The sequence below is a fragment of the Pseudorca crassidens genome, chromosome 5 (genome assembly GCF_039906515.1).
Source record: "Pseudorca crassidens isolate mPseCra1 chromosome 5, mPseCra1.hap1, whole genome shotgun sequence".
NCBI classification, from domain to species: Eukaryota; Metazoa; Chordata; class Mammalia; order Artiodactyla; family Delphinidae; genus Pseudorca; species Pseudorca crassidens.
Window position 1 is genome coordinate 66423467 of NC_090300.1, and position 24049 is coordinate 66447515.

A 24049-nucleotide genomic window follows, 5' to 3' on the forward strand; every position below is an offset into this window, starting at 1 on the left:
ACGTGTGATGGGAGCCCAGCATAACCCATGACTTGAATGAACAAATACTTCATTCAGCAACCCATAAGCTACTTTATTATCCTCTTTTCCTAACTGCAAACTGTTCTAATTGAAGGAAGCACAAGCAGAAGGCCCCTGCAGAATTCCCCTGGGGAGTATGCTGTAAAGATTTAGAGCTAGTCCCTGCCTCAAGATGAGCGCAGGTCAACTCATCCACAGAATTAATACAGGCTGTTGGCTACATCAGCTGCTTCTGTAAAATGAAGACCAGAGGGGGAAACAATTCCAGTTAGACATCAACTAGTACTGCTGAGTATCTACACAATGATGACAGACCCTCCCCTCCAACATGAAGAGACTACATGATGAGCCATGTGCTTTGAATTGTGTTTTCCATTGCAGTGGTCGACATGAATCGATTTACCCATTTTATGCTCTTTCAGTGTTCCTTTTGGAACTAACAGTAGACGTTTGTCTTGGGTTAGGAATGCTATAGCTTGAAACAGTTTCATTAACCAATCTGCACATACAAGTTTGTCCTCTCAAACATGGTAATGCACAGTGTACACACACAGGCCGTAACGCAGTACCACAACTGCCCCCAAACAGGTAAGTACACTGATAACGCACTCAAGTGTTCAGAAACCCCCTGAGGGTCTAACTGTGGAAATCCAGCTCTCTCGGCTGCTACAGTACAAACACCCCACACTGCAGACCGCCAACAAAGAGTTACACTCTAAAGAAGCAGGGCTGACCGGTATTCCCAGACTCTCTGTCAGAGAGAAGGCTGTCAGGATTTGATCCAGAAGCAAAGACCCACTCATTTTTCAATTTAACTGCTGCCCACTAACCCTTCCTTCCCCTTCACTCCACCTGTATCTCTCATCACTGGCCCTGAAATCTGGCTGATGATCAGAAATTACACAGGAGGTCTTTGGTTTTTTACGAAGACCACTGGCTGAGCCCAACCACTGTACAGCCTCATAAGGCAGAAGCGGGTGTGGATGGGAAGCTGCACCTCCAGATGATTTGAATACAGGCTTCCTCAGACCACCCCGGGCACCACTGCTCTAGAGGAGAGCCACAACTCCATCAACTGTGACAGTGACGCTGAACAGGACCAAATATTCCACAAAACAATCTTCCCCAGCCCCTTCTCCCATTTGTTTAATTTCCTCAATATGGAAAAATGACTCAGAGGACTTCATCCACCAGGAGGAATAACCTTAAGTTTATCCTCATCTCACCCAACAAGTCAAGCTAGTTTAATCCAAATGCTGACAGCCTTCTTCTGGGCCCTCTGAGCACTATTCACTCACTGCCCTGTGCTGTGCTTGTGTGTCTAGAAGGCCCAGCACCCCAATCAGACCATGGACACTCCTCTTTTTTTTTGGGGGGGGGGGCAGCGCCACGTGGCATGCGGGATCTTGATTCTGCAACCAGGGATCAAACCCGCGCCCCCTGCAGTGGGAGCATGGAGTCTTAACCACTGGACCTCCAGGGAAGTCCCAGACCATGGACTCCTTGAGGGCATAATTCTTTCAATGGTTAGGCTGAAAACGGAGTGGGTCTTTACTTCTAGATCAAATCCTGAAGGCTCTCTCTCTGAGAGACAGGCTGGTGAGGCTGGTCCATTTGTTGGCAGTCTGCAGTCTGTCCATCCCTTACCTCTGACATTTCCCAACACACTGTCCGGCATACCTATGGCACTCAGTAAATACATGCTGAATAAAAGAAGGCAAGAGAAACAAATGACTCCAGCTGGGTACCAATCAGTCACTCAGCCCCCTTCCAGATACAGTGCTGTTGTTAAGGGGTAGGAAAGGCAGGGGGCGGGGTATGATACAGACCTAGGGTCATTTTGTTTCCACCCTTCCTGACTCTCTTCAGGAAATAAGTTCATTTTTCCTGAGACTCTGGCTAAGCAGAATCCAGAGAAAGAAGCAGAAAATGCCAAGGACAATCACAAAATCTTACCTGGCCTAAAATGGATGAAATGAGAGAGGTTTTTCCACTTCCCACACTGCCACAGATTCCAACCAGTTTACCCTGGACAAAGCACAGGAGAGAGGAAGGTCGTTAAAGCACTACTGACCATTCATCTCTAGGACTTTGGATTTCTTTGAAGAAAAAAATGTTAACGACAGTCCATCACTATGGGAATGTCATCCTGAGGACACAGCAAGTCACTTACCTCTTTTCTCCCTCATCAGCCACCCACGTCATAGGGTTTCTGTGGGGATGCACTGAGGTAACAGATGTGTAAGCCTTTTGGAAAAATTAAATATGTGACAGACATTAAGGTATCCCACATCACTTTTAGAAAGGCCTACCCCCTTTCCTACTTTGTTGGTAACCCATGCTTTTTGATAACTTGTTTATTTTTCTTGTTGTTTTTGGAAAAGAGGACAGGACTCTTGAAAATTACTTTATTTTCATTTTATTTTAAATGATTTTTTTCTCCAGGGTCTATAAATCATTTTCATAAAAATTATGTGCACTGTGCACTGTTGTTTCCATTTTTCTACAAAACACCTCCAAGAATCTGAGGGCATATTTTTACCATCAATCCCACATGAAAGTGGAAAACCAAGCCTGTGATTAACTGAATATCCTCAGGCAAAATGATGAGTTCTCCATGGGCAGTGTTAAACGTTTTCAAGAACAGACATGATATTAACAGGGCCACTTGTTCAGCAACACTCTGTTGCCTCAAGACTGGCAGCGAGGAGAGGCACGGAGAGTGGTGGTGTGGAAAGAGCGTGGATTCTGGAGGCAGACAGGTCTTGATTTGAATCCCAGCTCCACCAGCACTTTCCAATTGTGTGGACTTGGTCTTATTACTTAAATGAATACTGTCTCTCTAACTGAGCTTTGAGCAACTTGGAAGGAGCCATCCTTGCAGGACCAAACACAGTGTCTGGTACTTAATAAAAGTATAATGGACAAAGTTTTTGACATGGTTCAGGAAGTTGAAAGATTACAGCCCGGTCATGATGAGGAGACCAAGTCACAGGCTCAGACTCTGCTCAGGTCGGTCAGGTTAAAACAGAGAAAACGCTGTTCCGATGACTAAATGGTCACTAAAGATGTCAACAATGAAGTAAGTGCCTGGGGCACAGAAGACATCAGGTGAATATTAACTTCCTACCTCTTCCCTAAAGAGGGGGGCTGGGGGAATTGTGGTATCTCTTCAAATAGCTAAAGGTCTGTCATGTGAACATGGATGGTAAAGGGCAGAAGGAGGATCAACAGATAGAAAGGAGAAGAGTAAATTTCAGCTGATTACAAGGAATAATCCTCTAATAGAGCTGATCAGCGATGTGATATAGTTGCCTCAATCAAGATAATCGTTATTAAATAAGGAGCCTGCCGTTAAAAGTTAATTGAAGTCTGGACTTCCCTGGTGGCGCACTGGTTAAGAATCTGCCTGCCAATGCAGGGGACAGGGGTTTGAGCCCTGGTCCGGGAAGATCCCACATGCCGCGGAGCAACTAAGGCTGTGCGCCACAACTACTGAGCCTGCGCTCTAGAACCCGCGAGCCACAACTACTGAGCCCGTGTGCCACAACTACTGAAGCCCGTGAGCCTAGAGCCCATGCTCTGCAACAAGGGAAGCCACCATAATGAGAAGCCCGTGCACCGCAACGAAGAGTAGCCCCCGCTCGCCACAACTAGAGAAAGCCCTTGCGCAGCAACAAAGACCCAACACAGGCAAAAATTTAAAAATTAATTAATTAATTTTTTAAAAAGTTAATTGGAGCTATAAAAACTGACTTGTGTGCCCGCCAGGGATGAACCATGCTAGTTGTTGCAGGTGGTCTCATAGAGGACCATCTCCCCCAGCTCTTATCTATAGCTTCCAAGAGCTGGGAGCTTTTTGTTTTCCCTTTAGTCCAGCTCTGGATCTGTGTAACAGGCCTCACACCGCATTAGTACCCCCTAAGCCCACTTCCAATTAAGTAGATGAACATTCCTTACCACGTCCATTACCACCACCCTTGGTCCAGAAAACTCTTATGTTTTTCCTTGGTTCTTCTCACTTCCCTCCTTGTTTCCCTACATACTCTTCTGAATCCAGAAGCTAGAATGATTCTCTTCATACGTAAGTCAGATCGCATCACTCTTCTCCTCCAAACCCTCTAACGGCTTCTCTATCCATTCAGAGTAAAGCGGAAATCATTCCAGGAGGCTCTGGCACCCCAAGCCTCTCTGCCCTCAGCACCCTCCCCTCTCTCCCATGCTCACTCTGCTCTTGTGACAGGCACGCTGCATACTCGGGGCCTTTGTGCTTCTGTTCCCTCTGCCTGAATGCTCTTCTTCCTCCATGTATCCATATGGCTCGCTCCTTCAAGTCTTTGCTCAAATACAGGCATACCTTGGACATATTGTGGGTCTGCTTCCAGACCACCGCAGTAAAGCAAATATCGCAATGAAGCGAGTCACACGAATGTTTTGGTTTCCCGGTGTAGATATAAGTTATGTTTACGCTATACTTTAGTCTACTAAACGTGCAATTACATTATGTCTAAGAAAAACAATGTAAATACCAATTTAAGAACACTTTATTACTAAAAAATGCTAACGATCATCTGAGTCTTCAATGAGTCATAATCATTTTCCTGGTGGAGGGTTTGAAATATTTTGAGAATTACCAAAACGTGACAGCGACATGAAGTAAGCAAATGCTGACGGAAAAATGCCTACAGGCTTCCTTGATGCAGGGTTGTCAGAAGCCTTCAATTTGTAACAAATGCATTATGCCTGTTATTACTTTTTTTTTTCTTTTTTTGGCTGGGCCGCATGGCAGGTGGGATATTAGTTTAAATGAGGCCTTCCCTTAAGAGGCCTATTTAAATTGAGCACACCTGCTCCCCCCCCCCCCCCAGCAAGCACTCTATCCCCTTTCTTCGTAGCCCTTTTACTTGTTTACCATCTATCTTTGCTCAGAAGAAGGTAAACTCCAGGGGGGCAGGGATTTGGGCCTATTTGGTTTTTCACTGCTCTATCCACAACTCTGTAACAGTGCCTGGCAGGGAGCTGGCACTCAAAAATGGAATGAGTAGATATATATACACCTGGGACCCTCTGGCTGCTGCAGCCCTCAACATGGCGCTGGCTCCCAGTCACATTCTGTATTTTAAAAGCCTTAAACCTGAAGTGTCTATGGCAGCCACTCTCTATAGGAGGACCTGTGGGAGACTCTAGTCCTGTGTTACCTGGGCCGTGACATCATATACCATAACGATCCTTTCCTTAAAAAATAAAGTTACAATAGAACTGCTGAGCACAGCATCACTGAGAGTACCTATTATATGTCAGGTTCCGTGCTATGCACAGCAGAGTGCTAATAAGAAGCTCATGCAGACCTACAATAACTAGAAATCATTATTACAGCTCACGTACAACTAAATCAGATCTATTCAGGGCAAAATTGCGGAAAACCCGCTCGAATGCTTCATTTCCTTGCTTATAAAATGAGTATCTCATGAGAGCAGTTGTTATTCATTTCTATTGTTAAATGCCTAAATATCCCTTCTAGAGGCGGAACTGGCCAGATTTGCTCTTTAGTTCAAAACCACTCCCAGAGAGAAAGCCCTTTGCTAAAAGGACTGGCAGCTGCCTACCCCTGCCAGGATAGACACCTGGTAGATGGTTACCTCTTCAATTTCCAAGTCGATGTTGTACAGCGTCCTCTGCAGGCGGAGGTTCCCCAGGTGGGTGTGCTTGCCCTCTTCCTCCTCAGGACTGGGCCGCTCGTCACTGTCCAGCAGGAGGTGGCCCTTCTGCTCTGCCAGCACCGCCTGATGCTCAGTGGGCTGCAGCTGCCTCACCTTCTCTTTCTTGCCCCTGGCAGCCCTCTTGTCTTTTTTCGTTTTGGGGGTCAGCTTGGGTGAGTTCTGGAGACTGGAGTGGGAGGAGTCCCATGCCAAGGTGGCATTTTTCATCTCTATCGTGATGTGAGGGCTGGCTGGTTTTTTCTGTATCATGTGAACCTCTTCCATTAGAAACAAACTCTGATAGGAGTTGTGAGAGAGGTGCAAAGATGAGACACTGGATCAAGACCAGGGAGACAAGCCTAGGGCGTACACTCACGAAGCAAAACACATCAGGCTATACAGTGGAAGGAAGCTGAAGGGCAAAAGGTAGCTCATTAGTGTAGCCCAGCCTCAGGCCCACGGAGAGGTCACGGGAGTGTGGGGACACCCTCGGGATGGACAGGGGCCTACTTAACTGGCCCAACACTCGACGCTACCAGTTACATGCTAAACTACTCTTTCCTTTTCCACCAGTCTAATGTGGGCCAAGGGCTATTTAACTGACTGGCCTGCAGCCCCTGTTCTCACTCATGAGTCGCTGAGTAGCAGGTAGTAAAATGCAAGCAGGGAAACCAAAGGGCAGCCACGCTGCTCCCCTGCTCAGACCCTCATCACTCTGTCTGCCTTCCAGACCACTCCTGCAGAACCCCCAAGCCTAGGCACTTCCCTCATGCACATGTCAGGGGGAGAGGCAGCGCTGAGATTGTGACCAGGCCTAGCTCGCTCCGGTTAGAAAGGAGTACCTAAGGTTCTATTGACGGCGGAGTACATCTTCTCGCCAACAAGTTCTCATGTCTTCCAAGTCCTGCCTCGGAACTTGTGAGAATTCAAACAAAGGGCTTGCGTGGAAGGGAAGGGTATCTCCCTCAGAAACATCCTTGGGAAGAAAGAAAGACTCTTCCCTCCCACTCATTCCCCAAGTCCCACTGAGGTATATCAGGGGAAGAGAAATGGAATGCTTGAAAAACTAAATGTCTCTGAAATTAGATCTGAAACAGTGACCATAATAAACCTCTGCCCAGGACCAACATGTGCCCATGACTTTGAACCCACTTCTGACACCTCCCTTAACCCAGTGATCTTCCCTATAGGGTGCTATCCCAGTTGGATTCCCAGTACGATTAAAATTTTTTTTAAACGTTAGAAAGTCTTTAGAGAAAAGATGGCTTTTAATGGCAGGACTCTTTGCTTAGTTACCGAGAACCCCCAACTGTTTTAAAGTTTGCAGGTGCTATTAAATGTACCATATAATCCCCTCGCCTAAGAGCAAGCTCTTTCTCCTAAATCCTAAACTCCTAGCTTGCTCTTTGCATCCCTAAATTGGCACGTCTCCTATCCATTCCCAATCCCTGATCTTCCCAGAAATGTCATGTTTCTAAATCTCCTAGATAATCTTCACTCTTGGTCAACCTTTAAAAAAAGTAGTTTTTTTTTTAAAGTTCAGTTTTCTGAAAAGAGCCATTGGTTTCATTTGCTCAGAGCCTTCCTAAGAGACTGGGCTGAGAATAACATGCCAAATATTCTGCCCACCTTCACAGAGTGAAACCATATGCTGACAGAATTCCTATCATTTCTCTCTCCTAAAGAGTTACTAAATGGGTCTTGTAGGCCTCATGCACTATAAAAACCATGCTAGTGCCTCTGGCTTGCACAGCTCGTCCACACTTTCCCTTCCCACAGGCTCCCTGCAGCCCCGCACTCCTCCCAGAAGGATTTCAGCTTCAGGTCACTCTGCCTGGACATGCTGAGGCACACAAGCGCCCCACACACCTAAATTTATATCTACTTGGATTTGCACCTGCCAGGACAACAGAATCTTAGAGATACATAAACCATAAACCTCAACTTTACATCAAAACACTACTCTCACTCACTGAAGCAATCAAATCAGAATGTATCTTTTGAGCAGAAGAGGAGAGACTACTCATAGGGTTGCCAGATAAAATACAGGATGCCTAGTTAAATTTTGATTCCAGATAAATAATGAATAGTCTTTTAGTATAAGTACGTCTCATGCAGTTTTAACTGGGTGGCCTGTGTTTTTATTTGCTAAACCTGGCAACACTATACTGGTGACTGTCTTATCAGAAAAGTTACAAGGTGGCTTCTCACTGCCTTTCTAAAGTTATCATCCTCCCAGAAGTGGAGGCGGGGGGGAAGGAGGAGATTTGCCAAGAGGAATTAGCTAGAATGAGACTCATTCTCATGAGGCATACAACAGAGCTGGGGGTGATTTTGCTTCTATTATTAACTCTGAAGCTTCCTGGATAGAGGAAGGATCTGTAGCGTGAGAAGCCACCTGCTAAAACAGGTTCTCACTAGTAAGTGAAAAGAAGAGAGCTCTCGAGAAATAAGGGGGTTGGGGTGGTGTGTGAACAATCTGTACTATAAATTCCTATTCCTTCGTCCAAAATGCCACCAAAGCCATTCACTAAAAAGGACAGAGAAACAAATAGGGGGACAAATTTATGCTCAAAACATCTGCCTTAGGGGTGGACATTCTGCTTATCACAGATAATTTCAACTGATCTATCTTCAAGTTCACAGACTTCCTTTGTCACCTGTATTCTGCTACTAAGTCCATCCAATATATTTTCAAATTTTGATTAATATATTTTCTTAGCTTAAAATTTTTTTATTTGGTTATTTTCTATATCTTCTATTTCTCTGCTGAGACTTTCTACCTTTTCATTTCTAAGGTCTTTTTCTGATAATTCCAACATTTGGGTCATCTCAGTATCTAGACTTTCTTTGTATGCAGAGTAATGTTGGATTGTATCCTGGGCATTTTGAATATTATATTATGAGACTCTAGGTCTTGGTTAAATCTTATATAAAATGTTGCGTTTTTCTTTTAGGAGGAAATTGATCCATTTAGGATGAGCTCTGGTCTGCTTCCTGTGGGCTGTTATAAACAAGACAACAGGCCCCAAATGGAGTCACTTATGCTAAGCCCCATGTCACCAAACTGAGACTTAACTATAGTTTCAGCTCTCCCAGAAATGGAATATTAAACAAGTCAATCAGGAATCACCTGATCAGCACTAGTTAGGTAACCTGCCTGATAGACCCCTGCCATCCCCTAAAGGAAAGTAACCTTGTAATAACCAATGCGATTTTCTGCCTAGAAGAACTTCCTTGTTCCTGCTCCCTTCTACCTATAAAAGTCTTTCATCTTGTACAGCTTCTCGGAGCTCCTTCTGGTTGCTAGATTGGATGTTGCCCAATTCATGAATCACTGAATAGAGCCAATAAGATTTTTTAAATTTACAAAAAAAAAAATCTGCGTTCTTCAAAACTAGATATTGTGCGTTCTGCAAAATAAGGCTCTGATTACAATTAGACCATTTCTTTTCACGTGGCTCTGGATCTTGGCCTTCTAGTAGCCAGGCTGGGGCGAGGGAGGGCTTGGGGCTAGGGTCGGGGGGCACATTCTTGAGGACTAGTTTTCTTGACCAAACAAAATTCACCTGGTTAACCATAAACAAGTAAAATATAAATAAATCTTGGGAAGCTATTCTCCATGCTTCTTAAGAGGAAAACCCAATTTGTTTTCTGCTGAACACCTAAGGTGATGATATTAATCCCTCAAACACCTGAGCTTCAAGCCTTCAAGACCTTGCTTTTGTATTGCTCCCAGCAGCCAAGAAGAATTAGCAGGAGCTACTCTCTGCAGTGGCTTTGTCAAGAGAGTCCAGCCACACAGGTGCTGGACATTTTTTTTTTTTAAGTATTAACCACTTTCAAATATCTATCTCCCTCCACCCTCCCAAATATATCTACCTCTTGTATCATGTATTTGTATTATTCTGAAGGCACAAAAAACACAGTCAAGGCACAATCAACTAATCACCTGCAAGGAAAAAAAAAAACCCTGATACGTACTTAACTGCAGTTCTCAGTATGATCTAGTCTTATGACTATTCCCATGTCACTGCATTACCTGTATCATGAGTGGCAACCACAGGGCAGGGAAAAGAATCAAAAAGAGCTTATTCCCGACAGTATTTTGGTAGAGGTAGATGCAGATCAAGGTGAGAAAAAGCTGACAGCCTCCTGATAATTCTAATTGCCTAGGTTTGAATCACTTAAAGACCCAGTAAATTATAACATATATCCATGTTAGGTCCAGGCAGAAGGGACTAGCTCTGAAGGGGAACACTGAAATTTTGGAAGCCCAGAACTAGGCTGTCTACAAAAGGTAAAAATTCATATTTCTTTGAAAAGGTCCCCTGAGCCTCTTCCACTGCCCCCTTTCTTACCAACTTGCCGAAAGGCTAAAGGTGAAAAAAGCCAAGTGCAGCCAGCCCATGTGGCCCATTGGAATAAAGGCAGCAGTTAGTTTTGCCACAGCTCCTGACACGGAGGAGGGAAGGGAGCCACTTACCTTAAATCTGTCGACAGCAACGGATGCTTCTGAGAGGGACTTTACTGAGAACGGTGTAACTTTCAAAGCAAAAGTCATGGAATTGAAGACAGTCACCACTGTGAAAGCCTGAAAATAGGAAAAGAGAAGAAACTGAGCCTGATGAGGCTATGCGACTAAAGTAACACGACGTCGTCATCAATTTCCTTTCAGGTTTAAGGAGGGCTGTAACTTGACTGTCAAATGTTGGTAAGAGTCAGATATATTTCAGATATATATTTTTTAAGGTAGAGTTTTTGAGACCTCTAATTAAAATTCTCAGTGAATCTAAATCAAACAATGACCTGTATTTTCAGAATTAAACCCAAAGTTGTAAAACAACCCGTACACTTATTTGTGCACTGGGGCTAAATCCTCACTCTTCCACTTCTCAGATTAACCACATGAATGAAAGAAATCCAAATCTAGTAACCAGAGGACCAGAGCATCTCTATATGTGGTATTTCTAAAACGTCCCCAAGCCCTGAGGGCTCACTGACCTGTGCTGCTGTCAGATCAAAGCCAAGGGTCATGTGAACAGAGAAGGTCACAACACTGGCGATCACCATCACAATGGGAGCCACACCGACGGTGATGCTCTGAAAGTACCCGGCTTTTTCCAACATCCGACGTTCCTCCTCTCGGATTTCTAAGAATAAAAAGCAAGCCAGTTTCTAAAAAGCAAGTCGAAAGAAACCATGGGATATTGCTCCTCTGTCACCAAACAAGACTTGGTAGGTCTTCAGCCACCATAGGTTTTAAAACGACCCTGTAACATTTACGATGCAAAAAACTAGGTCAATATGGCCATCAATTACAATCACAAAAGCTGGCACACAAGCTTGAGGTTTGAAATGCATCAAGTCACAGGAATGAATCTAACAGAAAACAGTCACTACTTCTCAGTACAATGATCATCTTCTGCCTTAGTCTCATTCTTTTTGCAAATTTCTTTTGTTTAGAAGGAATGAACACATGAATCATATCTGCTAGTGGCAGTTTTGTTTGCTTCCCTGGTTGTTTATTTCTAGGTTAAGTACTTATAAGAAAGACTATACAACGATAATGGAGAATTAAAAAGGAACTAAGATTTACTAGGGTGTCTACTGTAGGTATGTTGGTGCTAGAATAGAGGCTTTCACACAAAAAGCAGTAAGGGTGATTGGAAGAAGATGAGTGAAATACAATTTTTGTAAGCAGAATGATTTTTCTTAAATATTTATAAAACTGACAACCTTATTATCAGAGCAACCATGGAGTACAAAAGACCAGGGAGTAAGAAGTATGACAATAAAGCGGTGAGGTATTTTCAAAAAATTTTCAAACATAAAAGCAATTTTTCTGGGAGACTATGAACTGACCTTTAAAGGTATTACCACTCTCCCAAACACTGGGAAATATATTGAGAGCCAGCTCTCAAGTCATAGTTTTAAAAAATTCGACTCATTGCTTTAACATGTATCACATAACTTACCCAAGTCTATAATGAGCAAGGCTGCTCTTTTCAAGCTAAAAGACACAGGTAAAGATACCAAAGTCAGGGGCTGAAGGATGAGTGGAGTCACAGAAAGAAGATTATAAAACTGAGAAAATTAGAATCTGAGAGCCGGAAGGGACTATCATTGGTGACCCTGCCAACAGGCTTAGCAGATGTCCTGTTAGCACCCAATTGTTCCATTCTATTGGCAACAAACTCACTACTTAAAGAAGGAGCCTAATCCACTGCTGGATGCTTCTGACCACTCATAATTAAAGTGTATGAAGTGGACACAATGTTCCTGAAGGTTTAGTCAACAAACCAAGCAGTGAAAATAAAACAGCTTCCTTGATCTGAACACTGTATTTCTATTCAACCCCAAATTGCACCAACTTTTAAACTTCTTTTTTTTATTTTTTGGCCACGCCACGCAGCATGTGGGATCTTAGTTCCCTGACCAGGAACGGAACCCACGCCCCCTGCGGTGGAAGCGCGAAGTCTTAACCACTAGACCGCAGGGAAGTCCCCTGCACCAACTTTTTAACTGGATCATATTCAGGTTAGCTCACTGTGAGATTATGGTCAATGAACAGCCATATCTTTTATATTTAAATTAAATTTAAATGTAACTATGTCTTCTCATTTGAACTCTAAAGCGCCTTTAAATATTTATTTATTTTATTTATTTATTTATGGCTGTGTTGGGTCTTCGTTGCTGCGCTAGGGCTTTCTCTAGTTGCAGCGAGCGGGGGCTGCTCTTTGTTGTGGTGCGCGGGCTTCTCACTGCGGTGGCTTCTCTTGTTGCAGAGCACGGGTTCTAGCCGTGTGGGCTTCAGTAGTTGTGGCACACAGGCTCAGTAGTTGTGACTTGTGGGTTCTAGTGCAGGGTCAGTAGTTGTGGTGCATGGGCTTAGTTGCTCCATGGCATGTGGGATCTTCCCGGACCAGAGCTTGAACCCGTGTCCCGTGCATTGGCAGGAGGATTCTTAACCACTGTGCCACCAGGGAAGTCCCCTAAAGTGCCTTTAAATACATTTTTCTTAACTTCACCTTTTTTAGGGCCCAAGATTTCAACTTTTGTTGAGACCTTTCGGAATGCCCAGCTAATGTGCTAATTATTCCTCCAAACTTTGCGGCATTTACCTACAACATGTTTATGTCTGCAATGAATTTACGGACCAGGATCGGGGCAGGCACTGAGAACCTTGTGACTCAACACAAATCAATTATTTGAGAAGAAACCAAATTAAAAAACCCCTGTGAGTGAGTGGCAGAGCGAGGCCCAGAGTCCAGCTGTCCTGACCTCCAGCCTAGCCCTTCTCCCAGCACTACCCCCAGGGTCTCACACCCACCTACCCGTAGTGCGCATGCACACACAGAGTGGTGGGGGCAGAAGTGCCGCCACTTGATACTGTTTTCTGTGATGTCCTCATGGCCAGACCAGAAAATTACGGGCTGGATGAGAGTATAGATAGGCGGCTTTGAAACTGAATGAATTACTCATAACCAGCTGAGTTATCTTGGGAAAAATCACAGTTTTCTCAGGTCTCAATTTCCTTATTTGTGAATTGAGGTTATGGGTGCCAGTCTCTAAGATCCCTATCAACGTAAAGCTCATAGGCGAGTATTAAGAACATAAGGTATTATGATCCTATGACATTAGGATTCCCAGGAGCTAATGTGCTCAGGAAGCACAGAAGCCAACATCCTTCTACCAGTTACACGTATGAAGTCTTTAAACTCACTTTGTACACTCTGAGAGAATGCTTTGACCCAGGCATACATTTTAATAAATTTAATGTAGTTAAGGACTTCATTCATCTTCTGGACACGGTCGTCTGTGATGGTCACACATTTTCTCCTGAAATATGCAGTGATCCGTGATACAAACATCTGAAAGGAAAAGCGATGTCATGCCAAATCACAGCTTATTCAGAGTTAGAACCGTCTAGTCTCTCTGGGAGATAAATCCGCTTAAGGTTATTATAAATAAAGTGAGCATCCCGTGGTTATACTGCTTTTTAATAAAAGTGGTCTATTAAATGATAATCAAAGAGTATTTGACTCTTATCCTTTGGAAGAAAGTTAAGACAAGTAAATATTTGTCCTCAGAGTAATCACAGATATCTACGCTACCAAAGGGAAGCGGGAGAGCCATATTAGTTAGCATCACCTTGAGGTGGCGTGACTCAAGCTCTCCTGCGTTACCTGGGGAAAGCAGGGTTCACCTGATGACCTCCTTCACTCACACTCCCTCTTTTTAAATCTCATTTAGGAGCTACTGCCTTTATTCATGTGACGTCCTCTGAAGTCAAAATGCTGCCTGTATGGATTGAACCCTGTCTAGCTCTTTCCAGACATTTCCAAACCAGGTACCTGCTTAAAGGAAATTTCCAATCAAGGATGTGATACCTCGGTGGTGCCTACTATATATAGCCCAGTGGAAGTAACTCATCTAAAGAGAAGCTGCCAAAATACGGTAAGGAAGCTTACTCACCATTGCAGGATAAAAGAGGATAAAAACAGCCGATCCCAGGAAGCCTGTTGGTCCCAGAATAATGACATTATAAATCATGCCCAAGATGGCAATAACAGGTCCTCCAGCCAACAGGCTGCCAACGGCAGCTGCCTCGAACATCCTCTGTCCGTCGTTGGAGCACAGGTTGATGAGCTACGAGACACAAAGAGCAGTGAGTGGACACTGCGAGGACGCAGGCACTGCCTCAGGAGGAAGAGGAAGGACAGAACGGGGACCCAAGGGAAGGAAGAAGCTCAGGTTGGGAGCTTTCTCTCTGCCCTGAAGCCAACACCCCTCGCTCACCTCACCCACGGACTTCTCCTTAATGTTCTTCAGCTTAAGGATCTTCTTAAACGCCATGGTCAGGATGGCCCCCCGCAAGCGGACCCCAGTTCGGTAATTCAATGCCCACGTCAGCGCAAGCGACCAAGAACGCACGATTTCTGTCAGGAGGAGGCCCAGGACTAACAGCAAGCTGTACTGGAGGTTAGACTCTGTGTCCTGGGTGTACTCCAGGAGGTGTTTCACCACGAAGGCCTACAGGGAGAAACACACACCACCGTCAGCTTCTCCACGGCACTCACACGCCACACCACAGTTTTATGTTAAGTTAGAAAGAGGAGGCAGCTCCACTGTACAGTGATAAGTGCCTAAGCAGAGAAAGACCTTCTCGGAGGACCAACTATTGCTGACGGCCCACCTGCAGCTATTTACGCAGAGCAATTTGCAGGAGGTAGGTCTAATTTGAAACTTTCTTCTTTCAGGACACCACCAAAACCCATACTCTTTCTAATGTAACATAAACCTGTCCATAAGCTGAAATTCATTCTCAACACACGGTCATTAAAAAGTATATATTTGACCTTATTTCCAGTATCTCCACACAATGATACATTTCTTTACATGAAATTAAGACCCTTTTTTTTTTTTGGATCGTTTCAAACGTGCTTATTTGATAAAAAGGAACAGTGTACCTACAGTTGGACTGGGGAAGAGTGAGAAGTGCATTTGCAAAACATTCCTGAAAATAAACATCGGCAGTTTAATAGTACAGAAGAGAGCAAACAAAGCTGACTATTCAAAATCCAGAGACCCTCCCCAGGGCCCTCCCACACTCCCCGCTCCCTCCCAAAAACAAAAACATGTTACCTCAGGTAGCACATGTCTAACACCACCTGCAGGGAGGGAAGGCAGCAGCCCCCAAGAACCACCGAGTGCCACCTCCAGCTCTGAGGTCCTGCAACGCCGGAGCACACACTCACACGAGGCACATTCAGCAACAGGATTAAATACCAGGAAGTGGGAGGTAATGTACTTTTATTGAATATGAAAAAAATAAAAAGTACCATCTTCAAAGAGCATCTCACAGACACTGTACAACAGGAGGAGCATTGCGGTAACATACATGGGAACATACAGAGTCGAGTTATACAGGGCTAGCCAGCCAATAGGTCTGGCCTCGACTGTTGTTTTAACTACACACAGTGGAAATTACAGCATAGAACCAATATCTGTTTCCAGAGTCCGGAGTAGCGCATCAAGCTGACAGCACTTAATCGGTTAGGGCTCCTGAAGTTGCAGTTAGCCTGCAATAGAGGAGATTCTCCAGGAATAAAGACCTTGCTGCTAAGGAAAGAGAATTAAAAAAACAAAACTGAAAACTCCCCAAAGAGTTGGCTCTGCTTAAAATCACTGGTCCTATTGGTTCACTAGGCTGTGAGGAGTGACCTCTGCTCAGGAGGGAATACAAAAATCTAGGCCTCAAGGAAAAATGGGTGGCATCCTTCAGAGTCTTTTCGAGTCCTTGCAGCTAAAGTTGATCTTGCCAAAAATGAAACAAAACAAACCACAACAAAAGAAAGCCAAATCAATCCCCCTCCCCGAAGGAAGAAAATAAAATTAAGGAGAAACCCATTCACCCATCTACACCGATCCTTATAGCAAAGGGTACTATAGCTGGAGACCAGCGCTTGAATGACAGATAAAAATGGAGGCCAGAAGCAATTGTCCTGAAGCAGCTAATGCTGAATTCCAGAACCCAGACTCTCTCTGGGTAAATCGGTATTTCTTGCTTTTCCTGAGAGGAAATTAATATCAGATGTCGACTAGATCCTAAGAGATTCCCACCAATCAGATTTATGTCAAGTCTCAGTAAATAACCTGATCAAATAAATAGGAGATTTCAGATTCCAAGAACTATTGTATCCCACCTCTCCCCTCCCTCAGATTTTTAGGTTTTATATCCATTGCTTGGGTCACCACTGCATACAGCTGGGTTGTTGGTTTACTAGCAAGAAGATTGGCTTCTTTTCCAGTATGCAATCCAAAATGTGGAACTGAGTCACTGAGTGGCAGGGTCAAAACCCCATTTTCCTCACGTGAAGCAACTCAGTAAGATGGCGGTGCAGTAAAGCATTTTCTCACACACCTCGGCACTGACGGAGCAGTCTCCAAAGGAAGGCGTGAAAGGACAGCAGGTTGTAGTTTGGGGTTCCTTCCTTCCCATACCTTTATTGTGCCATTTTTCAGCACCAGGTAATAGCATTAGTACCTCCCAGAGAGGAGGAGCAGAGGGAAGGTGAAAGACAAAATGAATGCTTACACTATGCAAAACTTTCAAAGGGGAGGGAAAAGAGGAAACAGCAGATTAAAGAATTTCCAACACATAGGGGTTTTTTAAAAAACAATTACATTTCAAACCATTTTGTATGGAACAAAGAAAAAAAAAAGGTTTTCATGAAAAATCTAACCAAAATTTCGTTTTAAAAGGTTACAAATTAATCATTTAAATTTAAACAAACTGGGAGAAAACTTGAGACTGTCAGCATAGTTGTCTGGCTGTGGAAAGCATTCCCAGTGAATAAACATTACCTTACCTGAACTCTTGGCGAGAGATTCTGCCCAGCTTGACTCTCTCATTCTGACCGCAGAATACAGCCATCCTGAAAATTCTAAAGAACAGCTTCTGTCACTGGTTCCACTACAGAGACACTCCCCCCAAATCCAGATCCTGACAGCATCAAGCAAGCTGCAGCTGGAGAGAGGTTGGAAGGGTGGGAAACTTACCTCTCTAGAGGCTTTTCACTGTCCTTTCCCCAAAAGGCCCGTGAGCAGAGTTAGCATTCACCAAGAGATAGCACTGCAGGAGGGAGCCGTCTCTTGCAGATCTACAGGGCGGATGCTAATTCTTTACACACAAATCATAGGTCAGGCCTGGTCTTTTAAAACTGTTTTAATCCAAGAAGGCCACAAATCACCTCTGCAAGTTTAGCAATTTGGTCACTCATCGTAGGTCAGGACCATACCCTTAGGGATTCTGGCTCTCCATTAACACTATGGTGACCCTTGGACACCGTGTGCAGAGCAGTGGTCCACTGGCATCACTGAAACCTTAGATCGTCTTGATCATTAATGTCCAGCCCCAGCTGGCCAGCAGTTAAAAAACAAAACAAAACACAGTCACTTGATTGTGTTTTATTTGCTCTGCATATGGCTACCAAGGTTCAGTGAGACCTGAGGGGAGAGTAAAAAAAATATATGGTATCTGGGGAGTCAGATCTTACGTAGATTTCTGTAAGAACAGACTAAGCCAGTTTGAAAGCCTCGCCGTATTAGAAAATGTGCAAAAATCTAAAATGGATGTTCTTCCAGAGGATTTAAATCCACAGATGGAAGGTATGCTCATTGCTAATACTAATCTCAAACCCGATCCTTCAAATTTCCAATTAAAAAGAAATTTGTCAGAATTAGAGCTCCAAAAAAGAAGTTTTCGTTGCTTACAATTTGAAATCTTTTTTTATTAATTAGAGACACTGTGGATGGGACCATTGCTTTCTTGATTGTTCTAGGGGAAAATCTCCCAAAGTAACACAGGCCTTAAGGTGCTCTTCCTCAAGAGGGTGGAGAAAAGGAAAAGCGTGCTGCTGTCTTCCTATTAAAGGAAGGCTCTCAGCTTTCCCTGGCATCTAGAAGAGTTTACTAGAGATTAGTATTCCAGTGCGCTGTGCCTTAAAAGAGAGATAAAGGAATATGCAGATGCTCAAGTGAGTGACTGTAAGGCCCCCCAAGCTGAACAAGCATAAGAAACTTTTTTTCCCAAGTAAAAAATTAAAGTCCCAACAATCTATGGAATTTTTTGGGGGGGGGAGGTGGGAGGAGCCAATTAAATTCTTGCGTTGGCCGAATGGAATCAAGGAAGCCTGTATACCGTGCTACCCAGCTGCAAGAATTCTTCCAAAGATCAGATCAGCCACCAGCCCTGTAGTGAAACAATGACAGAAGCTCTTCTTGGGGGAAGCTGGTCCTATGAAAACGTTTGCCATTTTGGTCAGTGACATGATATTCAGTTACATGGTCCCTCTTACTTAAAACTTATACAAAAGTATGTTAGTTGGTCAATGAATAAGAAACCCAATACCAGAAAAGTAGTGTTCTCTGCTCCAGAAAAGAGATCAAAACTTTTAAAAGGCATCAGACATTAAAAACAAAAACAAACAAACAAACAAACAAAAAAACATAACAGAAAAACTGCAAATTAGTTTTACCTAATCACCATGCACCTTAGGCCCATACTTACCAAAACCATGACCCTCCAGCTTACCCACACACGGAAAACGCACAGAATAAGGAGTACTACGGCTCCGATGCCTCAAGGCAAATATGTAGAGAATAGATTTAATCAAAGTCTCAAGTGTAAGGCAGCACAGCAGGTGTAAGAAACAGGTGTCCAGAAAACAGCGTGACCGTCACTCTTCTCCCCTACTCTGCTTCAGCAACACTAGGAAAACCAGGGCTGCAACCCCAACACCTGCCACACGGTTTACACTATAAACCAGAACTTGAAATGGACTTCAGGTTAGCCTCTAAGAACCTCAACAGTCCTCCACCTTCTTGAGGGCTCATGTGCCACAGAACCGTCAAACATGTGACAACTCTGCCCCCAGACCTTCAGTGTGTCACCAGCACCAACGCAACAGCCTACGCCACACAACACTGCTCTCGGCTGCTCACGGAACTGTGAGACACCTTTCCCGAACCGGGACTGTCGTTTCGTGTCGATACGCCGCAAAGCAGCGCGGCCCTGGGCAGAGCTGGAGTCATTCAGCTTCACCCCCACCCCAGGGAAGCAAGCCAGGTCCGCTTCTCCTCTGGCAACACAGCCCCCTCCTCCTTCCAGTTCTCACAAACCACCATTCACCCCAACATCAACTGCGCCCTTGCAACAGACCTGGAGGCATCTCTAAGGCTGCTAACTAGCCCAAAGGTGAGGGCAACCCCTGCAACAGAACAAGAAGGTTACAGCTGGCCATGGCTGGGGCCCTGGAGACTGTTAGGAAGGATGGTTAGGACTTACTGGTCCACTGAAGCCAGCCAGCTGCGTGATCATCAGGCACACGATGGAGAGGATGAGCCTGGTGCGGCAGAAGGTCCACACAACCCTCCGGAGGGAAGCATCGTCTGGCCCAACTTCATGCAGCTCTTCTTGCCACAGTCTCTCTAGTCTTAACAAGGGCACATGTCCTCCGTCACACATCTCCCCAGGGAATACGCAAACCCCACCCCCCACCCCCACCCCCCACCCCCCCAACCTCCCTCCTGCCACCATTCACACCAGTCTCTCCTTTCAAGTTATGTACAGTCTTCACCTTCTGGGGAAGAAAGACCTTTCCTGGGTAACTACATATTTACCCTGTATAGGGAGCCTCTCGGGATTCAGAAAATGATGAGAACGAAAAGTCTCTCCTTCCACCCAGAAAAATTATCCCTGAATAGAATCTGCCTGTGGATAAGAACTTCCTTCCTCAAGGGTCCCCAACCCTTTCTGAAGGATCCTGTGGTAAAATGTAGAGTCGTAACTAGATTTTAATCATGACAATCGGCTACCACAAAAATGTATTCTGTCACAAGGCAGCAACATAATCTCCCTGCAGACTCAGGAAGAGAAGCGGGGCTGAGAGAGAGAGAGAAAGCCCGTGGTTAAAACAGGATTAAAGATGATATAGGAGTTAAGCAGAAGAGCAAAGGGAAAGTCACCCCCAGGCTACCCTCCCTCCATAGGATAGCTCAGATCCTAAAAGGACACAGAGCTCTGGACCTGACACTGCCGGACCCACACTCCTAGCTCAGGCCCTACACAACCAGTACGTGGGAGATGAGGGTGGATCAGAGACGCCTACCTTCTACAGTTCACCTCGGAAGACTCGTGCTTGGACAAAGACCACACGTCCTCCATTAAGAGCTCCCCCTTCTTGTGGGCTATGCGAGCCAGAGGAGAAAGCCAAGAAAAAGTCATACAGGAGAAGAGCCCAGCATTGTCCACTGGGTGCTGGTGTCTGAGGACAGAAAACCCAAAGCACAAAACTGTCAACACACGTGGAGAGGCTAGCCAACACTTACAATACAATGTTTAGTATACAGAACTCCTGGCTAAACCCAGGTTTTCCCCAAATAGTCTAATCTTAGCCCGAATTTTTTTTGGTGCTTCACAGACAAGCCACTAACCAGCAGAACCTCTTACTTGGAAGTGGTCCGGATGGGCTTCAGAGCACTTAAGCTATGATGGTACTTTCCCTTGGGATGTTCCTCATCCAGGATTCTGAGCTGAGAATGCATGGAGGCATCCAGGGAAAGGCCCTCAGCTCGGGCTGCTGCTTCCAAGGCATCTTGGCAATCCAGCTGTTTCAACAGATAGGGAGGGAAGGCAAAAGCACAATTAAGGAACAGTAGAAAAACAGAGAGCACCAAATCTGCCTGACATTAACAGCTCAAACTGCAAACCAGATTCATCTTACCCAAGAAATCCCAAGGGTCAGTAGGTTAAACACTAACTTGTATGATATGAACTTGCTAAGGAACATTAAACCAGATACTTAAAATTTCTAAACTAACAGACTTCATTTTTTGAGTACTTTCAGAAAAAATTGAGCAGAAAGTACAGAGAGTTCCCATATACCTCCTCACCTCCCCCCTCTCCTCTCCCTGTTTCCTCCATAATTAACATCTTGCATGAGTGTGCTACATTTGTCACAACTGACAGCCCAATACTGATATATTATCACTAACTAAAGTCCACAGTTTACATCATTATTCACTCATTGGGTTGTATATCTTAAAATTTATATTTTTATCACTAAAATGTTTTATCTTTCATTTCCCAATACAGACTGAGAGTCAATTACTACACTACTAACTGCAAATTCTATTGCCCATTTTCTATGGCAAAAACTTCACAATCCCCCCCCACTCCCGCCTTATCAGCCCTGTCATGCAGAAAAAGCCAGGATGCACACATGCCTCCTCTCTCTCTCTTATCAGCAACAGGGAGAGCAGAAGCGGGGCTCTCACCCTGGCTGCCCCGCTAAAGAGCTCCTACCCAGACTTCTGCAGCATGAAGCAGAGAGTCTCATGGGTGGAAATACAAAGTTATACATATTTTACTATAAAGTTTACAAGTACCAATTAATCATATTAACAAAAATGCGTATAATTCAAAGTCTGACTGTGGCAGAAGAGGGTGGACCAAAAATCTGGACACGTCTACGCCCGTTTACTCTAAAAGTAACCCAAAGTCACTTAATTTTTTAAAAAGTTTATTGAAGTATAGTTGATTTACAATGTTGTGTTAATTTCTGCTGTACAGCAAAGTGATTCAGTTATACATATATATATATATTCTTTTTCATATTCTTTTCCATTATGGTTTATCCCAGGATATTGAATATAGTTCCCTGTGCTATACAGTAGGATCTTGTTGTTTATCAACCAAAGTTACTTTTGCAGTTACTGTTGCAGAAACATAAGCATTCTTTTCCTCAAGTAAGGATGATAAGGACCTTATGCTTTTCTCACATTCTCACAAATATTTCCAGCAATTATTGTGAACTAGCAAGAAAGAATAGATCCCCAGATCAAGAAAAAGTTAAGTGGTGCAGCACCTAACACACTGTGCCTCACACAAAGTGGAGTCTCTATTTTGACACACCACCTCTTTTACACACAAAACAGAGGCAACTCAAATATTAAGGATTTGTGCCTGGGGGTCACCTGCATGCCTATGTGGCTCTCTCCTCAAATACAATAGCTTTAGTTCACAGCACACTTATGAATCTTCAGATAAGTCACTGCTTAGTATCAGTCAAGTACACAGCAACTGGGAAGCATTTTTTCCCTTTTGTCAAAGGCAAGGCAAACTTCAAAACAAAGTCTACCTTCAAGAGAATAACAACAAAACATGACAAAGGAGTCAACACCAAGAAAAGAATGAACTCATATAAAGTCCTTAGTTATTAGGTGAACACTTATTTATGGCACCTAAAAATGAACTTAAGTCTACTGAGATTCAAGTACACAACAAAGGTTTTTTTGTTTTGTTTTGTTTACTTAATATTTATTTAACCTTTAAGCTGCCCATAACCACAAGGGGAAGAAAAGAAAACCATTGGATTGAGAAAGCAGAAAGACACACTAAAAATACAAACATATTCTCTATAAGGGAGTAGAAACTGAGAATACATACAGAGTAGGTACAGAAGGTGACAAGGACCAGCCTTATTTGGATGTTCTAAGCTTCAAAAGAAGACAAAAATTAAAATAATACCATTTCAAGTACACACTGGATAGCTGCCCTAAATGAGCTATATGCTGGGTCACAAGGCAAACCGTACCACATTTCAAAAGACTGATATCACAGTGTATGTACTCTGACCACGAGGGAATTCAATTAGAAGTCAGTAACAAAGATAACATGAAAATCTCCAAATATCTAAAAATTGCAACACACTTCTAAATAATACGAGTTAAAGAAGACATCAAGTCAAAATTAGTATATATATTCTGAGCTAAATAATAAGAAATTGTAACACATCAAAATCTGTGGGATGCAGCTAAAGTGGAGCACAGAGAGAAATTGTGAAGGCTTTCAAAGCATATATTAGAAAAGAACAAAAAGTGAAACATCAGTGCTCTAAGGTAGGGGTTGGCAAAATTTTCTGTAAAGGTCCAGCTAGTAAATATTTTAGGCTTTGTGGGCCAAGAGACAAAATAGAGGATATTATGCAGGTACTTATGTTACAAAAGAAAACAAATTTCTACCAAATGTTTATTGCCAAAATTCAAAATATAGTAATACTAATTGAGTACAATTTTTTTGGTGGTACAGGTCTACTAATGAGAAGAATGAAATTCTTTTATGAGGGAATAACATTTCACTTAACTGGGGTTTAAAATAGTTTTCCCTTGGTTACATTTCTTTATACTAACGATGAAATATCAGAAAGGGAATGCAAACAAATAGTCCCTTTTAAAATCACATCAAAAAAATAAAATACTTAGGAATAAACCTCACCAAGGAGGTGAAAGACTTACATACTGAGAACTATAAAACATTAACAAAGGAAATTGAAGATGATTCAAAGAAATGGAAAGATATCCCATGCTCTTGGATTGGAAGAATTAATATTGTTAAAATGGCCATACTACCCAAAGCAATCTACAGATTTAATGTGATCCCTATCAAATCATCCATGACATTTTTCACACAACTAGAACAAATAATCCTAAAATTTGTATGTAACCATAAAAGACCTAGAATTGCCAAAGCAATCCTGAGGAAAAAGAACAATGGAGGAGGCATAACCCTTCCAGACTTCAGACAATACTACAAAGCTACAGTAATCAAAACAGTGTGGGGCTTCCCTGGTGGCACAGTGGTTGGGAGTCCGCCTGCCGATGCAGGGGACACAGGTTCGTGCCCCGGTCCGGGAAGATCCCACATGCTGCGGAGCGGCTGGGCCTGTGAGCCATGGCCGCTGAGCCTGCGCATCTGGAGCCTG

At 43.7% G+C, this 24049-nt stretch overlaps 1 protein-coding gene across 7 annotated transcripts in view; it reads right to left on the reverse strand.

Moving 5' to 3' along the window:
* Positions 1-24049, reverse strand: part of ABCC5 (ATP binding cassette subfamily C member 5) — an 88151-nt gene that overhangs the window by 39796 nt on the left and 24306 nt on the right. For 3 of the 7 annotated variants that reach the window (XM_067738227.1, XM_067738226.1, XM_067738228.1), the window contains 10 exons: positions 20737-20894; positions 20396-20551; positions 19573-19720; positions 14523-14756; positions 14199-14372; positions 13447-13594; positions 10725-10873; positions 10207-10314; positions 5661-6017; positions 1978-2049 (listed from right to left, as the gene is read on the reverse strand). In XM_067738227.1, coding sequence (XP_067594328.1) covers positions 1978-2049; positions 5661-6017; positions 10207-10314; positions 10725-10873; positions 13447-13594; positions 14199-14372; positions 14523-14756; positions 19573-19720; positions 20396-20551; positions 20737-20894 — 1704 coding nt within the window. Of the gene's footprint in view, positions 1-1977; positions 2050-5660; positions 6018-10206; positions 10315-10724; positions 10874-13446; positions 13595-14198; positions 14373-14522; positions 14757-15193; positions 19552-19572; positions 19721-20395; positions 20552-20736; positions 20895-24049 lie in introns of those variants that run through there. The other 4 variants (XM_067738229.1, XM_067738230.1, XM_067738233.1 and 1 more) reach the window with 4 other exon arrangements.